Source organism: Cylas formicarius, unplaced genomic scaffold (genome assembly GCF_029955315.1).
Source record: "Cylas formicarius isolate icCylForm1 unplaced genomic scaffold, icCylForm1.1 PGA_scaffold_10__41_contigs__length_53128322, whole genome shotgun sequence".
In the NCBI taxonomy this organism is placed as follows: Eukaryota; Metazoa; Arthropoda; class Insecta; order Coleoptera; family Brentidae; genus Cylas; species Cylas formicarius.
Genome location: NW_026844214.1, coordinates 52,659,664 through 52,675,376, shown reverse-complemented (window position 1 = coordinate 52,675,376; position 15,713 = coordinate 52,659,664). Strand labels below are relative to the sequence as shown.

Below are 15,713 nucleotides of genomic sequence, written 5' to 3'. Positions count from 1 at the left end.
TTTTGATGTTGTATATACAGGATGTTTCATTTTTCGTGGGCGAGTATCAAATTCTAGACATATTTTGTGTATAATGTCCTATACCTAAGTCCAACCGTTTTTGACATTTTTCATTTTTTATGCAAAAAATGACGTTTGCAGGACGTAAAATATCCTGCAATTTCTTCATTCGGAAGCGTTTATCGTTTAACTTGAGTAAGTTTTGTTGTAGACAAAGGACTGGAGTAACGAATTTGATAAGAAATTTCGATATATATTATTATAGGGTACGCGAGTAATAAGATTAAAAACGAAATAAAAAAACTACAAAAAAACTTTTTTTTTATTGGAAATTACCTATTTTTATAATCTCATATTTAACATTAAAAATTTTATATAAGGTTGCATATGCCCAATATTTTTATTTTTTGAAATATTTCCTTTTAATGATTTGTCTATCACAAAAATATGCTGTAGTCATATAAGTTCAATTAGTGTAAAGTGGCTATGACGGCGTTTAAACAAAACAAGTGCTAGACGCGTGTTTTTTTGTTGATTGCTGTTATAATTCACACATTTAGAGAATATATAACAGAATTTCCATTAAGGAGACGATTAGAAAAAAGATTTTCGACCGGATTTACCAACTTTAAAATATATGAAACCCTGATGAAAGAAAAAAAAATAGACGTCGTAATATTTTCATTGATGACGATCAATTTAATGTTTCGTCCGGTGCAGAAATTGGAGCAACGGGATTACATCAGCTTAGACTTTTGCAGCAATATTAATTATTATTATCTTTTGTAAACAATTAATTTTTACCTTACGCTAACTGAACTTATATGGGAACAGCATATTATTTGTGATAGACAAATGTTTAAAAGGAAATATTTTAAAAACTAAAAACATTAGGCATACACAACCTTATATAAAATTGCCTTAATTTTTACTGCTAAATATGATAAGATTATAAAAATAGCTGGTTTCCATTAAAAAAAAGTTTTTTGGCAGTTTTTTTAATTGCATTTTTATTATTATTTTTTCCGTACCCTGTATTAATATCTAGCGAACTTTCATGTGAAATCCGTTATTCGAGTCCTTTGTTTACAAGAACACTTCATCAAGTGAAACAATAAATGTTAAAAACGGTTAGACTTAGGTATTGGACATTATATAATATAGTAATATACCAGGTGTTCCGTTTAAAATAAGAATATTGATATTCTCTGTATATATGTATATATAACATCAAAATAAATGGAAGGTTTGTAATAGCCCAATTATTGTATTTTATTTAACTTTTGGCTCTATCCCCTATAGTTTCTGAGATAAGGTAGTGTCCCACCCTATACCTGGCCAGCCCAATTACAAAAGTCACCTTACTTTTTGAACACGCCTCATATATTATGCAGATTTCTTGTGGAGTTTACTTTAAAAATTGACGAAAACACAAACGTGAGGTTTTCTATCAACACTAAAAGAATTTATAAATGAAAATCCCGGTTAATTGTATTATCAGAAAATCTTTAGATTAATATTTTCAGATTTGATCATGGTAGTCATAAAGTCTTGGTCTTACTTTAATCCCCTCATTTGAGCACCTACAAAAATTCCTTCTTTTAATTTTGCTTTAATTTTGCACGTGATAGAGCAGAATATTTCCACATCTTAATTTAAAGCTTTAACGTATTGCTTCATCAAGAATTTTCCAGTGAACCCTTTTTGGCCGGTTCTCTTCCACGAAATGTTGCTGTATCCTGACTGCTGACTCAATAGAAGTCTCCCAATTTTTAAGCCACCACAAATAATGGAACGATAGCATGAAGCATTAATTTCAGATGTTCGTAGCATGCTTCCATTTGCAAACATTGAGCAACTGGTAAAGAGGCAAGAACATTTCCGTTGTGCAAAAGAACAACTTTAACGTTTCTCTTGGATGAGCCAGCTTCCAGTTCTCAGACGTAGTCTGTACCAAGTTTTTTTTTTATTAGATTAGGAATATCGGTGCAATAAACAAGTAAACCGCTTTGTTCAAAATAGTCTACAAATTCTGTCTTGTGTTTCTTTAAATATAAGATTTTACAGTATTGAGCCAGAAAGTTTTTATTTCGGAAAGATCTTCAGGAAAACCTTAGTCCTCCAAAACTAAACAAGTGAACCACTTTGTTCAAAATAGCCTACAAATATCGTGTCGCGTTTCCTTAAATATAAGATTTCAAAATATTGTGACAGAAAGTTTTTATTTCGGAAAAATCGTCAGGAAAACCTAAGCCGTTAATTGAACTGAGGTGGCTTTTACTTGATGAAAATCCATTTATCAAAATAAATAAGAGCTAAAAGTTTAGATTTTCACGAAATTATATATTTTGACATGACAATTGTTTCGACAACACCGTGTCTTTATCAAATGTCGTTAAAATATATCACCAAGATCACCAATGTTTACTTTAAAATAATCGCAGTATTGTTTTTTTTTAAACATTGGCATTTTAAAAAGAAATATGTGGGGTTCCCGCTCCATTTCGTTAAATTATGCCAGTGGCGTAGCAATTTCAATTCTTAGAATGTTGCGTAATGTTCCTGTTTGGAAATAAAAAAGAAAACATGTTTTCTATTAGTCTGGTCCCTATAACTCCAAAAATGGGAAAGATTCCAAATCACAGAATCTTTGTTGGCCTCTGTAATCGAGTAAAGGGCAAATTGATTTTCGATTTTCATTTCGTTTGGTGTTTTCTGCAATTTCACGCAAAAATGTTGGTTCAAAATGAAGTGTATAGCGTATTAGGTTTTAAACAATTAAGATTTTTGGTTCGATACTTGGCAGAACAGAGATAAAAAAAAAGAAAATCTAAATAATTGGGATCAGATACTAACAAACAAACTAACAAAAACCAAAATTATGGCAGTGTCAGACGAAAAAGAGAAATTAGAGGTGAGAATACGTGGGATACTAATAGAACAAGTTAGTAGCTTCCGGTACTTGGAAATATGTTCGAAGAAACAGGATGACAGGACACAGAGTTAAATAATAGAATAGAAAAGGCAAATAAGGTATACTATGCATTGAATAAGGGACTCATAAATAAAAAGGAAATTTCTAAGGAAACTAAAATGAAAGTTTACAAAACAATTTACAGACCAATCCTTACATATGGCTCCGAATCTTGGATATTGTCAGATAGGGACAAGAGCAGAGATGAAATACCTGAGGAGAGTGAAAGGAATAACCAGAAAATTAGAAATGCACTTATAAGAGAAAAGTTAAAGGTGGAATCCACAGAAGAATTCATTGAAAAGAAACAACTTGGCTGGTGGGATCATTTACAGAGACTGGGCAGCACTCTACCGGTTAAGAGTTTGGCAGAGTAAAATGCAGGGAAAGTGGAAAAGAGGGGACGGGCATGGGTAGATGCTAAACACTTGGCACTAAATAGAACAGACTGAAAACTTTTTATCGATAGCTAAATTGCATGCAGAAATGTCACCCTTACACCCTACGGCTGGAAAGGGACTAGATTATAGATAGACTTGGCAAAAGTACCCACCTGTACTCCGTAAACTGCGGAGTCCTTGAGATCCACAATGCTGCTGATTACCGCTTCCACCTCGCTAGTGGAAACATTTTCTCCTTTCCACCTGCCAAGAAAATTGGGCAAAAATTAACGTAACGTAAAATATCAGAAAAATTAAAGTTGATGATTTTTCGGAAACGAAACCGTCTGTTCAATTTATCTTGATAACATTTTAATGGGCTGAAACTTTTTTTTGTTCTTAGAGATACAAAGGTAAAGAAAGAAACAAGTTTATTCGAAGTGACGTATAAAACAAAACGCTATCAATTCTCTGACATATAAACCTACATCACATCTGTATATGTGTTTAATAGAACATCTAATTCTGATTACAATGATGTAACACACTTTATATTTTAGTCCACTCGTTTTTGACAGATCGCCAAAAACAGGAAATTTTTATATAATCTCAAAGAGTGCCGTGACTGACAAATAAAAATATGTTTATATTTGACAGATTAGTAAATAACGTTGATGGTTGGATTATTGTCCAAGTCATTATTGTTAAAACAGGTTTTGACGAATTTAGTATTCGTGAGACGAGTGATATGCTTCAAGCATCAACGTTGTTTACTTATATGTGAAATATAGACATATTTTTATTTGTCAGTCACGGCTCTCTTTGAAATTATATAAAAATTTCCTGTTTTTGGCGATCTGGCAAAAACGAGTGGACCAAATATAAAGTGTGTTACATCATTGTAGTCGTAATAAGATATTCCATTAAACACAAATATAATATACAGGGTGTTGCATTTGAAAAAATATGATATAGGCTTATATGTCACAAAATTGATAGTGTTTTGTTTTATACGTCACTTGGCTACCAACCCTATATTTTGTTTTTTTTGTTTACCTTGGCATCTCAAAAATGTTACAGCCAATTAAAATGTTATCACGATAAATTGAACGCACGGTGCCTAAAATCTTCCAACGCCATCTCGTAGAGCTCAAAGGCTTCGATGAAATGACCCTTATTCTTTAATATGTCTTTAAATAGCACCAGAAAGAAATTAAAACGAAATGGACAAATTTCGTTTTTTTTGGCGTCCCTTCGCCCGGAAATTTTTTAGTTTTCTTAACAGCGCGTCAACTTCTAAATTTTTCAATTTTTTTCTAACTTAACCATCTTTCAAATATTTTGAACACACTGTATCTACCAAGCAATGGACTGTTATTTTAGTAATGTTTTTTTGTATGAGAATATATGACATAAAATCATATTCGGGAAAGTTAAGGCGTTAGACGCTTGGCAACACTGCGAGTGGAACTAGTGAATGAATACAATAATGCCAGGAAATGAATCAACTTAATCTTTTTAAAGGGAACGCAATGTTATTGAGAAAAATGTACTTTTGTGTATTTTTACATTTGAAAACTAAAATTGGTGCGTCCTACGGTTTTCTCTTAAAAATATAAACTAATTTCTCTGCATGCTGTGATATTATCAAGAGGTTTTTGTTTTTTTATGCAAAAAGAGACAGGTGAAGTTCCGTACGCCTGCCGCTGGGGTATTTTTAAAAAAGTGAGGTACATCAAATAATACCCCTTGATGCATAGTAAATGTGTTCCAAATTTCACTAAAATATCTAGTGGTATTACAGATATTCAAAAATATATATTTTGTTTTTGAAAACTTTACCACCCTGTAGCTCTGGTTTCAAAAGCATATAGTTTATTTAGCCGTTTTTCGGATATTTCAGTTTAAAAATAATTATCATTCGATTTTTGGACTATAGTTAAGTTATTTAACTTACGCTGCAGATGTTTAGGTAACACCAGATGAAATCTGCCATTTTGCTGGACAAATTAAAAATGAACATAGTAGTGGAATAAACGAGATTCCAATCAATATAATAAAAATTTCTGTCCCGTATGCTAGTAAAGTGTTGTGTCTTTTGATTAATGAATCCAGGGAGTTATTGCTCAAAAAATTGGATCTATACGGTGTAAGAGGTAATGCTCTAAAATTGTTTGAATCATACTTAATAGGAAGGAAACAACAGAAGAATAACCCAAAATGGCACTAGTTATTTTTCGGATATTAAGGAAAATAGCACAAGGTAGTATTCTTGGTCTAATTTTATTTACCATTTTTGTGAATGACTTGTATTTCGTATCAGTCAGAAGAAGAGAGCATAATATGCTATGCGGCTGATACCGACCTGCTTGTAGGTGAAAATAATCTCACTGAGGTTGGTGATAAAGGCAACGATATTTTTGCAAGGGCCTATGACTGGTTTCTAGGAAATAAATTGATATTAATCAAAGAGAAAAGGAATTTAATTATGTTTAGAACTAAATTATGTAGAAATGAAATACCATTAGGAATAGGGATAGATAAAGAAAATATTAGTATTGTAAATAGCACTAAATTCTTAGGTTTACAAATTGACGAATTTCTTGATTGGTCTGTACATATTGATTATCTGCTAAATAAATTAAATTCAATTTATTATGGAATTAGAGTCGTTGCAAATTATATGAATAAGGAAACTTTAAAAATTAAGTACTTTGCAAACTTTCAGTCGCGCATGAGGTATAGAATTATTTTTTGGGGTGGTAGTGGTCAACTATAGAAAATTTTCGTGGTTCAAAAGAGAACTCTTCGCACTGTTAAAAAAATGCAATTTTGAGAGAGCTGTAGAGGGGTGTTCAAGGCTGAAGGTGTTTTTACTATATATGCTTTATATATTTATGAAGCATTGATATTCTTTTTTAAAAATCTAAAGGACTTCGAACTACAGATATTTCATAGATATAATACCAGAACCCTAAATGTAACTTACCCTATTCTCCGTTTAACCTTAACTGAAAGGAGTCCTTATTACCTGATATTGTATAATAAATTACCAAATGAGATAAAAACAACTGCCAATCTAAAAATCTTTAAATACACAATAAAAAAGTTATTGATATAGTTAGAACCTTACTCCATAGAAGATTTTTTCTGTAATATTTAAATAATTGTTTAATTAATACGATGTAATTGAAATTTGTAAGAATATCTACTGCTTTTTTCTTTGTGTTTGGTACATTATTTTTAGGTAATGTATTTATGACACATTGTGAAATAAAGTTGATTATTATTATTATTATTATTATTAATGACACGGTGTTTTCGAAACAATTGTCATGTGAAAATATACAATTTCGTGAAAATCTGAACTTTTAGTTGTTATTTATTTTGGCAAATGGATTTTCATCAAGTAAAAGCCAGCTCAGTTCAATTATTTTTGGTAAGTATACTACCCAATAGACGTTTAGAACATATATTCATATGAAGTTTTCTTTTTAAAATGGTCCTAAAAGCACCATGCAGAGAAGAAAACATCCCAAAAAGGTATCGTAGTTAAATTTAGAGAAGTCTCTGTGAGTTTTAAGCATCGGCACTCGACTAGCAGTAGCTGTTAGTAATAAACTGAGGAGAGGAGCAATTCTAGCATTTTGGGGCGGACCATACCTGTACGTGTCCCCAGTCCTATCACGGAAATAGTAATAGCCAAGCTCGTCCTGCACCAGAACGTCGCCCGAGTTGAAATAAAGGTCGCCGGTTTGAAAAACGTCCTTCAAAATCTTCTTTTTGGTCGCCTTCTCATCGGCGTAACCTGTAAATTCGCTGTGAACCTTTCTGGGGTTGATTTTGCCGAGGAGGATGCCCGGCTCGTCAACCTCGCACTGCGTACAGAACCCTAAAAGGGCCAAAAAATAAGGAAATTAAAAAAAAATCGACAGCGGACTGACCTTCGTTGTTTCTTATCGGTTCCCCCGTATTTTCGTCACATTTGATCAGTATAATCGGGTAAAGGCCGTAAGCGTATCTCGGTACAAATCCTACTGCTCCAATTTTATTGTCGATGTTAACTGAAAACGATAACAAATTCTTGCATAAAAAAATCCGTAAGATTTAATCACCATTTCATACTCAAGTTCGAATTTCCTTCGGTGGACCCGTAAAATTCGTAAATATTTTGTATCTTGAACGTGTCTCGGAATTTGTTCCAGATCTGAGGTCGCAGTCCGTTACCGATCATTTTTTTCACGTCGTGTTCGACGGCATTTCCGTCGCCGTGTACCGTGAGTAAATACCGACAGATTTCGCCGATATAATTGGAAATCTACAAAAGAGTGCGTGAGAAAGTACACGTTTTCGGGAAATTATGCACAAGCCGGCAACGTCGCTGGAGTTTTTTTTATCAAAGTAAAATATGCAGTCAGCGGAGGAAAAGTCCGCCAAGCCGTATTAAGTTCATTTGTGATAATGAATACTTCTTAAGTACTTTTGGTACAATACGACCAAAAATATAGTGCATTTGACGTTTTAAGTATTTTACAGTACCTTAACCGCAGATCTTCGCAGAACCGTGGTAAAATCCATTAAAATCAACAGATGTTTATTCTGCATTAAGTAAGTGTAAGTGTAAGTAATTTGATTAAGCAAGAGTTTAGTATGCAATTGCAATATATTCGTATATATTACGGCGGTATCTGATTGTGATCCTTCGAGTAAGTAGAGCTCTGCCCCTGCGAGGCTGTGTGGAGAAGACGAAGTACCTCAGCAAATAAATAACGGATCCATTTGTCTTCGGATGTTAAACAAATTGTTTTCAATGTTTAAAATTTTATAAGAAATTCAGAAGGGGAAGTACAAGCAGCAATAAAAACAAGATCGCTACTGTGCGTACGGACTTTTACTTCCTTGCCAAATTTGAAGTCGATGACTACATATTTGCGACACCTACGAATGTTTTAGAATATAGCACAGAATATTCCGAACACCCTGTACAATATGTGAAAACCTTAGCTGTCCATACAGGCTATATAGAAATGTGAAAGAAACCGACAACGGAAGTACAGCCTTTTAGTTATGGTCAATTATCAATATAAAGGGAGCTCAATTTTTAGTTTTTTGCAAATCACCGACGCACCCTGTACCTTTCTCAAAAATCATCAAGAGTAAAGGTTCTTGGCCGGGATCTTGCAGGTCGTTTGGTTAAAGAATTTTTTTGATCGCATATACAATCTTGAAGAAATGATTTTTTTCTCGGTACCCTGCAAGTGCAGTTTTTAAATTTTTAAAAATACTTTGTCTGCCAAAAACGGCAAGATTCAAGTGACGATTGAAATTTGAAAAAATCCTAATATTTCTTCAAATAAAGAAAAAATTAAAGAATTTCTGTACTAAAATGATTCATATTTTGAAGCGAGGCACACGAACTTCTGGAATTATTAAGAAGAAAGCATTTGGACACTTTACTAGGGGCCTGTACCATTTCTCAGGATTTTAGGAAAAAAAAAATTATACAAAAGTTTTATGGTTTAAATTAAATTTTAACGTTATATCATTATTTTTTATATATGCAGGGTGTCCGATAAGTGCAGGACCGACATTAGTTTAAAAATTTTGGAACACCCTATATATGTATTTTGATATTTTTAGAATCCTTGCCAAAAATAAAAGCAACTTTTATAGAAACTACTTATTCGAATTTTGTTTAATTTAGACAGAAATTGAGATCATATATTTTTTATGCAAAATTATCTTACTTTTTATAAAACCTCTGGATTCCTCCTGCGTTGGTTTTTGCTGAGTCGAAATTGAAATTAGGAATTTCGACTAAAAAGTAAAAAGTATTACAGTGGCCTGTGGAAGTTTCTTTGAAAAATTAGGAAAATTATCTGCTGGCAGTGATCACCACTTGATCAAATTTTAAACACATTTTTCGAAGACTGACGATATGCGATGACTAGGTATTTTAAAATTATACAGGGTGTACATGTACATTTTTTTTTAAATTTCATCTTGTAGTATTAATTTTATTTGATATTTTTTCTCAAAGCCGGTCAACATACCTATAATTTGGTATATATATATGTCCTATACCTAAATCTAATGGTTTTTTTAAAATTTTTAAGAATAAATGCGCTGGCGAAAAATACTGGCACCTAATTATTTTTAAGAATTTTATAATGGCATGTCTTTTTAATATTTTATTTAATTTTAATGATTGTTTCGACGAATGATGGGACAATTTATATCATTATGAAACTTACTTTTTACCCTAGTAGGCTGTGGTAACCAAATCAGTGTTTATAATTGTTTTAAGTGACGTTATAATTATTATAATTAACAGACAGATGTGCACGAAAATACCACAAGTTCTAACTGAGCAGCTAGATATACTACTACATTTTGAGAATATACCAGAATCCTCCACTCGTCAAGCCGCGTTGGAGTCGGATGTTAAATGAACTAGCCTCAGAAATGGTTTAAAATTAAATAAGCGAATAGCAATACATCTGGTGGCCCCCTCAAACTCCAGATTTTACCCAGTTAAATTTTTTTTTTATGGGGACAATTAAAGACATATTATATAAAGAAAGATAGTTAGAAAGAAATATAGTCCAACTAAATAACACCTATTGTGTTTCTAATGCCAATATGTTGAAAACCTACTGTAGATTTTCTATTTTGTTTTTCCTTAGTTTTTACTTTAATTGTTACACTTTCTGTTGTTTGTTGCTTTTAATTGTCACTGTTACTTGTTTTAAATTTTTAAACTTCTGTCATATATACGATATACAAAAAAGACCCACTACCCACTGCAAAAATCATCAAATTTAATTAAAAAATAAAAATGACATGCTTTTTTAAAATCCTTTAAAATAATTAGGTGCCAGTATTTCGGAAACCATTAGATTTAGGTATGGGACATATATATACCAAATTATAGGTATTTTGATCCGATTTGAGAAAAAATATCAAAAACCTGGGCGTCTCATTAAAAAAATGTCCTTTAATTTAAGACACCCTGTATAATATTAAAATTCCTGGTCATCGCAGATCGTTACAAGGAAGTCTTCTAAAAATGTGTTTAAAATTTGATCAAGTAGTCATTTCTGCCAGAACATATTTACTACGAACCTAATTTTGCATAAAAAAATGTATAATCTCAATTCCTGTCTAAACTAAACAAACTTCGAAAATTCGAAAATTTTTGTCAAGGAATCTAAAAATATCAAAATATATAGGGTGTTCCACTTAAAATTTTAAAACGAATGTCGGTCCAGAACTTACCGGACACCCTGTATATACAAAAAATAAACAATGTTAAAATTTAATTTAAACCATGAAACTTTCGTATAAACTTTTTCTTCTAAGTAGTTCCTGAGAAAAGGTACAAGCCCGCAATAAAGTGCCCATCCTGTACATGACGCGTGTATATTACCGTGCATTTATATTTCCTGCAATCGGACCAGTAATTTGTGGCGGAGAATTTTTTCCTCAAGACGTTCGTCACGCCAAATATAACGGTCTGACCTGCTGCCACCATTCCTCCTGCGCTGTGATAAAGCGGCAGCGGATTGTAATACACGTCGTCCCCTTTGATGCCGACCATCGCGTGGACTCCAATCACGATAAACATAAATCTAAAATATTCAGGACGCTTGTATTATGCAGTAAGTGCGGTAAACGGTATCTAACTCACTTAATATACGAATGAGATAAAGAGTTTTTCTACTCCCGTCTCTAAAATACCTAATTACACACCGATCTAGCGTGCGGGAAGCGTCACTTCGGGCATTTCCGGGATCAATCGGATGTTTTCGGAGATATTTCCGACGCTTTGAATTTTGACGTTTGTCAATTCTGATGGTCATGTCAGTGAATGTATTCGCGTTATTTTGTGAAAGTATTCACAAAAATTAATGGTGGTAGGAAAAGTATACTATGCAACGCGTTCGGTAAAATTTTCAAGTCACTCGTTTATTAAACACTCGCTCCGCTCGTGTCAAATAAACTCGTGAGTCAAATGCTGTTTGCCGCACTTGTTGCATAATATACTATTCCCAAACGTGTTGTATACTGTACTTTTTCTACGACCGTCACGAAAAAATCACAATTTAACAAATTAAAAATAACAAAAAATTATCGGATTACAAAATTTCGTACCATTCAAACAAAATATTTACTAGTCGCCATTAAACCTATTCGTTTATCGTTCCCATCGGTACTGCTATTGTTGTCTCTTTTTAACTGTGTAAGTTAGACAGAGAGAGATGTATTATTGGATATGTCATATAAACAACGGAATAAACGCAATTTCAAAAACGTTGTGTTGTTTATTTAACTTTTACAATTGGTCAGTTTAGTTAAGGAAAAAGGCTGTAAATGGAAGAAAAATCATCCATGGATAGAGCTTTTAAGAGGGTTAAGTTTTTAAGATCGTATAAGTAAGAAAAAGCAAGTCCTAACCTTCAATTTTGTTTTGTTTGTACTGATGAGGCTTGGATATTTGAAAATCGTACAATTTGTCACGCGAACGGTATTTCTGTGGGAAACCTAAATTATAAATGTCACTTTATTTACCGACTAGTCGACTAGATTTTAAATGTAGCTTATAGCACGTAGTATTTAAATTGACTGATATATTGCATTACATTTTACTCTTTGGGTACATTTTTGCAGAAATGGCAAACGTCAAAATTCAAACCGTGCGGTAAAATCTCCGAAAACATCCGATTACTCCCGGAAATATCCGAAGTGGCTCGGATCCGTGGGAAACGAAACTGTCGAGATAAAGTGACGCTCCCCACACGCTAGGTAGGTGTGTAATTAGGCATTTTACAGACGGGAGTAGAAAACATAAATTTTAATATTACTGTTATTTGTTGTGTCATGAATGCTATCTTAAAGAGGCGCTTTGATTCGATAAAAAAGTAAAGATACATCGTACATTTTGCGTTGTGGATTATACGCGAAATTGTACACCACTTAGAGGATAGTTTTGCATATTCTCTGGACTTGCTGTATAATACATTTTCGAACCATACTGAAGCATGCCAATTTTTTTACACTTTTACCGGGTTATTACCAGATATTTTTAGAGATTGAAAGCGGCGGTTTATGCGACATTTTGCTACTTTTTTGTGGGATTAAAGATGCCGTTAACAAAATTCTCATAGCCCTCTTGGTTTTTCAGATACAGGGTGAAATCCAAAACTATCGATTCTCCCATATCTCCGTTGTCTTATGATTTATCCAAGAATTTAAGAAACGTTCCTATTTTTAAATGGAAAACCCTGTATATAATTTTTTACATTAATTGGAAATCATCTAAGATTTTCAAAAATTGTATCTTTTTCATTTATTACTTTATTTGTAGCAATTGGTCATGGTAAATCAACTAAATAAACTAAAAATATTACTATACAGGATTTATTACTTAATTTCAAAAAAATAGGATGAAAAAGTGTATATTTTTAAATAATAATGTCTTATTAATATGATAAATATTATGTTAAGTGGATAGTTGGCTATGCCTCATCTGTTAAAAACAAAAGAGCAAATGTGTCAAAAACTTACGAGACTGTCGTTTTGATTTATATTTTTATTATCTATCCATTTGTTCTTTCAGTGTTTATTTCATTTTAATTAATTTTAAACTAACCAAAACAACTGTATACTGATATGTATATCTGAAAAACTTAAATGATTTCCAATTAATATAAAAAATAATATACAGGGTGTTTCTTTAAAAAAGATATGTTTGCTTCATAATTAATAAACGGTTAGATCAGGTAAGAAACAAGCTACTTTACTGGATTCTACGGAAAAAAACCTATATGAAGGTTCAAATAGTCCTTGAATTTGATTGTCTCACGCAGTAGATTGAGATTTCCGTATCATGCTTTCATTTGAATAGAAAAAAAAAAGCCTCCAGTCTTCAGAATTGTAGTCTGTACCAAGTTTCATTATTAGATTAGGAATATTGGTGCAATAAACAAGTGAACCATTTTGTTCGAAATATAAATTGTGATTCGCGTTTTCTGAAATGTGAGATTTAAACGTCGGTCTAGATGCTAAAATTTCATTTCAATCAACAAGTAAATCTGAGCCTCTCGCTAAGTCATTAAGTACTGATTTTGAAAATAGCTGTGTAGGCTGAGAAATATTCCATATATCACCAACACCACCAAGGGTATCTTCATCTATTTCAGTTTCAGAAAAGCTGGTCTAATTGAAGACTTGAGTCTTAAACCTTCTTCACATTCCTGAAGACTTTCCGCGAGAACCCCGAACATACTCGAAGGTTCACGAAAATTCAAATTTTCCCACCAAAAGTGGTTTGGAACCGGCAGTAGTATACTACTCTTTTGTTGTTGTACCTACAGAGGGTGTTTTCTAACGAAATGTTCATTTTAAAAAGACAACGGCATACGTACATACGTTCTAAACATGGTGGTAAAGTTTTGAAAAATAAACTATATTTCTGAATTAAAACAATATTACAGATGTTAAAAAAATATATTTTATTTTTGAAAACTTTTCCACCCTGTACCTTAAAAGTTTAGACGATTAGAACATATGTTGGTATGAAGTTTTCTTTTTAAAATGATCCCAAAACTTGGCTCCTTAATAATTGACATTTAATTGGAGAACACCCTGTATACTGATCTAAATTACCCTTTGGTTTTCGTTATAATGCGTTTCGTCATATTTTTGAGAAAAAAATCGAGTTAAGTCGACCTTAATTCGACCTTAAGTACTTTACCGACTCTTGCGATGAAAAATTGTTGAGTTTTTTTTGGGCCCATGAAAAAAATCAATCAAATCAAATCAAAACTAACCAAAATTTACCTAGTGTTGGATATGACGGCAGCTTTGGGCAACCCGGTTGTACCAGAGGTGTAAATATAAACGACTTTATCTCGTGGCTGCGTCGCGATTATGTCAACAATGGGCGATATGGTTTTTTGACTTTCCAATTCCGTTTTGAGACATCGCACGCTCGCCGGCGTGCTCGATATCTTCTCTCCCGTCTTAAATTCGAACAGTTCAAGTCGCCGGGTCTGATCCGTTAGGTCGGAAATCACTGAAAATCGGTTCATCATCTCGTTGGTTTCAAAATTTAAGAGAAAATGGTAAAAAATAAATAAGAACTAAAAGTTCAGATTTTCACGAAATTATATATTATGACATGACAATTGTTTCGACAACACCGTGTCTTTATCAAATGTAATATCTACAAACTAATATATAATTTTGTGAAAATCTGAACTTTTAGTTCTTATTTATTTTGATAAATGGATTTTCATCAAGTAAAAGCCACATCAGTTCAATTTTCGAAAATGGTAAAGTCTGTTCATAGATATAAGAACTGATACGAATTAAGAAAAGACCCGGGCAAGCTGTAAGAATGAAATATGGCCGAACAGGTCCGTACTTTGCTTAGAATTTAATTATTTGGGGCTACATGTAGTTTTGGATTGTTCCTTTTGTGTCACATGAGGAAGGGGTTTTAGTCAACTGTCCACTGTGATAACTTGCATTGTCCATTACAATGACGTTATTAGGAGGAATGTTTGGAACTAGTTTGTTTTTAAACCAACTTTCAAATAAATTAGCGGTGGTGTCTTCATGGTAATCCAGAGAGGAATCTTTAATATTTTTCGCAGACAGAGAAAATCTTGGAATCCAACCATCTTTAGAGCCAGCATGCAAAATAGTTATTCTTTTACCTCTTTTTGATGGCGCGTTTGATTTACACTTATCAGTTGAGTCAACCCAACCCTTTTCCGTGGTATCATAAGTATCGAACCAGGTTTCATCCAAGTAAATAATTGGCCTTTGTTGTTCTCTGAATCCTATCCTCTAAATCCTATTTTTTCTAGATATTTGGGTCGCCATTTCCGAATTCTAATAGATTTCATTAAAACTTGCCTTTTGTCAATTTTTTTAAATCTGAAACCCATGTGTTGAATACAATTCCATAAGGTATTTCTGCCACATTTAACACCGGTTTCATCTTTTTCAAGCCTCCTAATTAAGATATTTAATGTAGGTACGCTTTGTTCCTCGTATAACTGGTAAACCTTACACCGTATTATATCTTGATCACTTCCATCTACACTCGAGAAAATGTCAGCATCGCTTCTTTTTTTCCTCGCTGAAATGGGATTATTCACAATTTTCCATACATTTGATGTTGGAATTTTCGTCAATGTGGCCGTTTCTTCTAAAGATGCTTGCTTGCTGCACCACGTTCAATGAGAGTCAAATAAACATTGTTTATAACTTCCTTAGTCTTAATAGAATAGTGTTTTCTACATTTGGGCGGGAACATCTCCTGAGATACATTAGATCCGCACATATTT

The 15,713-nt window shown here is 32.9% G+C and overlaps 1 protein-coding gene across 1 annotated transcript in view; it reads right to left on the bottom strand.

Annotated features, from left to right (window-relative positions):
* LOC132697278 (long-chain fatty acid transport protein 4-like) overlaps positions 1-15,713 on the bottom strand; it is a 32,341-nt gene that overhangs the window by 2,024 nt on the left and 14,604 nt on the right. The window contains exons 5-10 of the mRNA XM_060662640.1: positions 14,197-14,431; positions 10,784-10,985; positions 7,480-7,672; positions 7,299-7,418; positions 7,018-7,246; positions 3,528-3,618 (exon numbers count right to left, since the gene is read on the bottom strand). Coding sequence (XP_060518623.1) covers positions 3,528-3,618; positions 7,018-7,246; positions 7,299-7,418; positions 7,480-7,672; positions 10,784-10,985; positions 14,197-14,431 — 1,070 coding nt within the window. The remainder of the gene's footprint in view (positions 1-3,527; positions 3,619-7,017; positions 7,247-7,298; positions 7,419-7,479; positions 7,673-10,783; positions 10,986-14,196; positions 14,432-15,713) is intronic.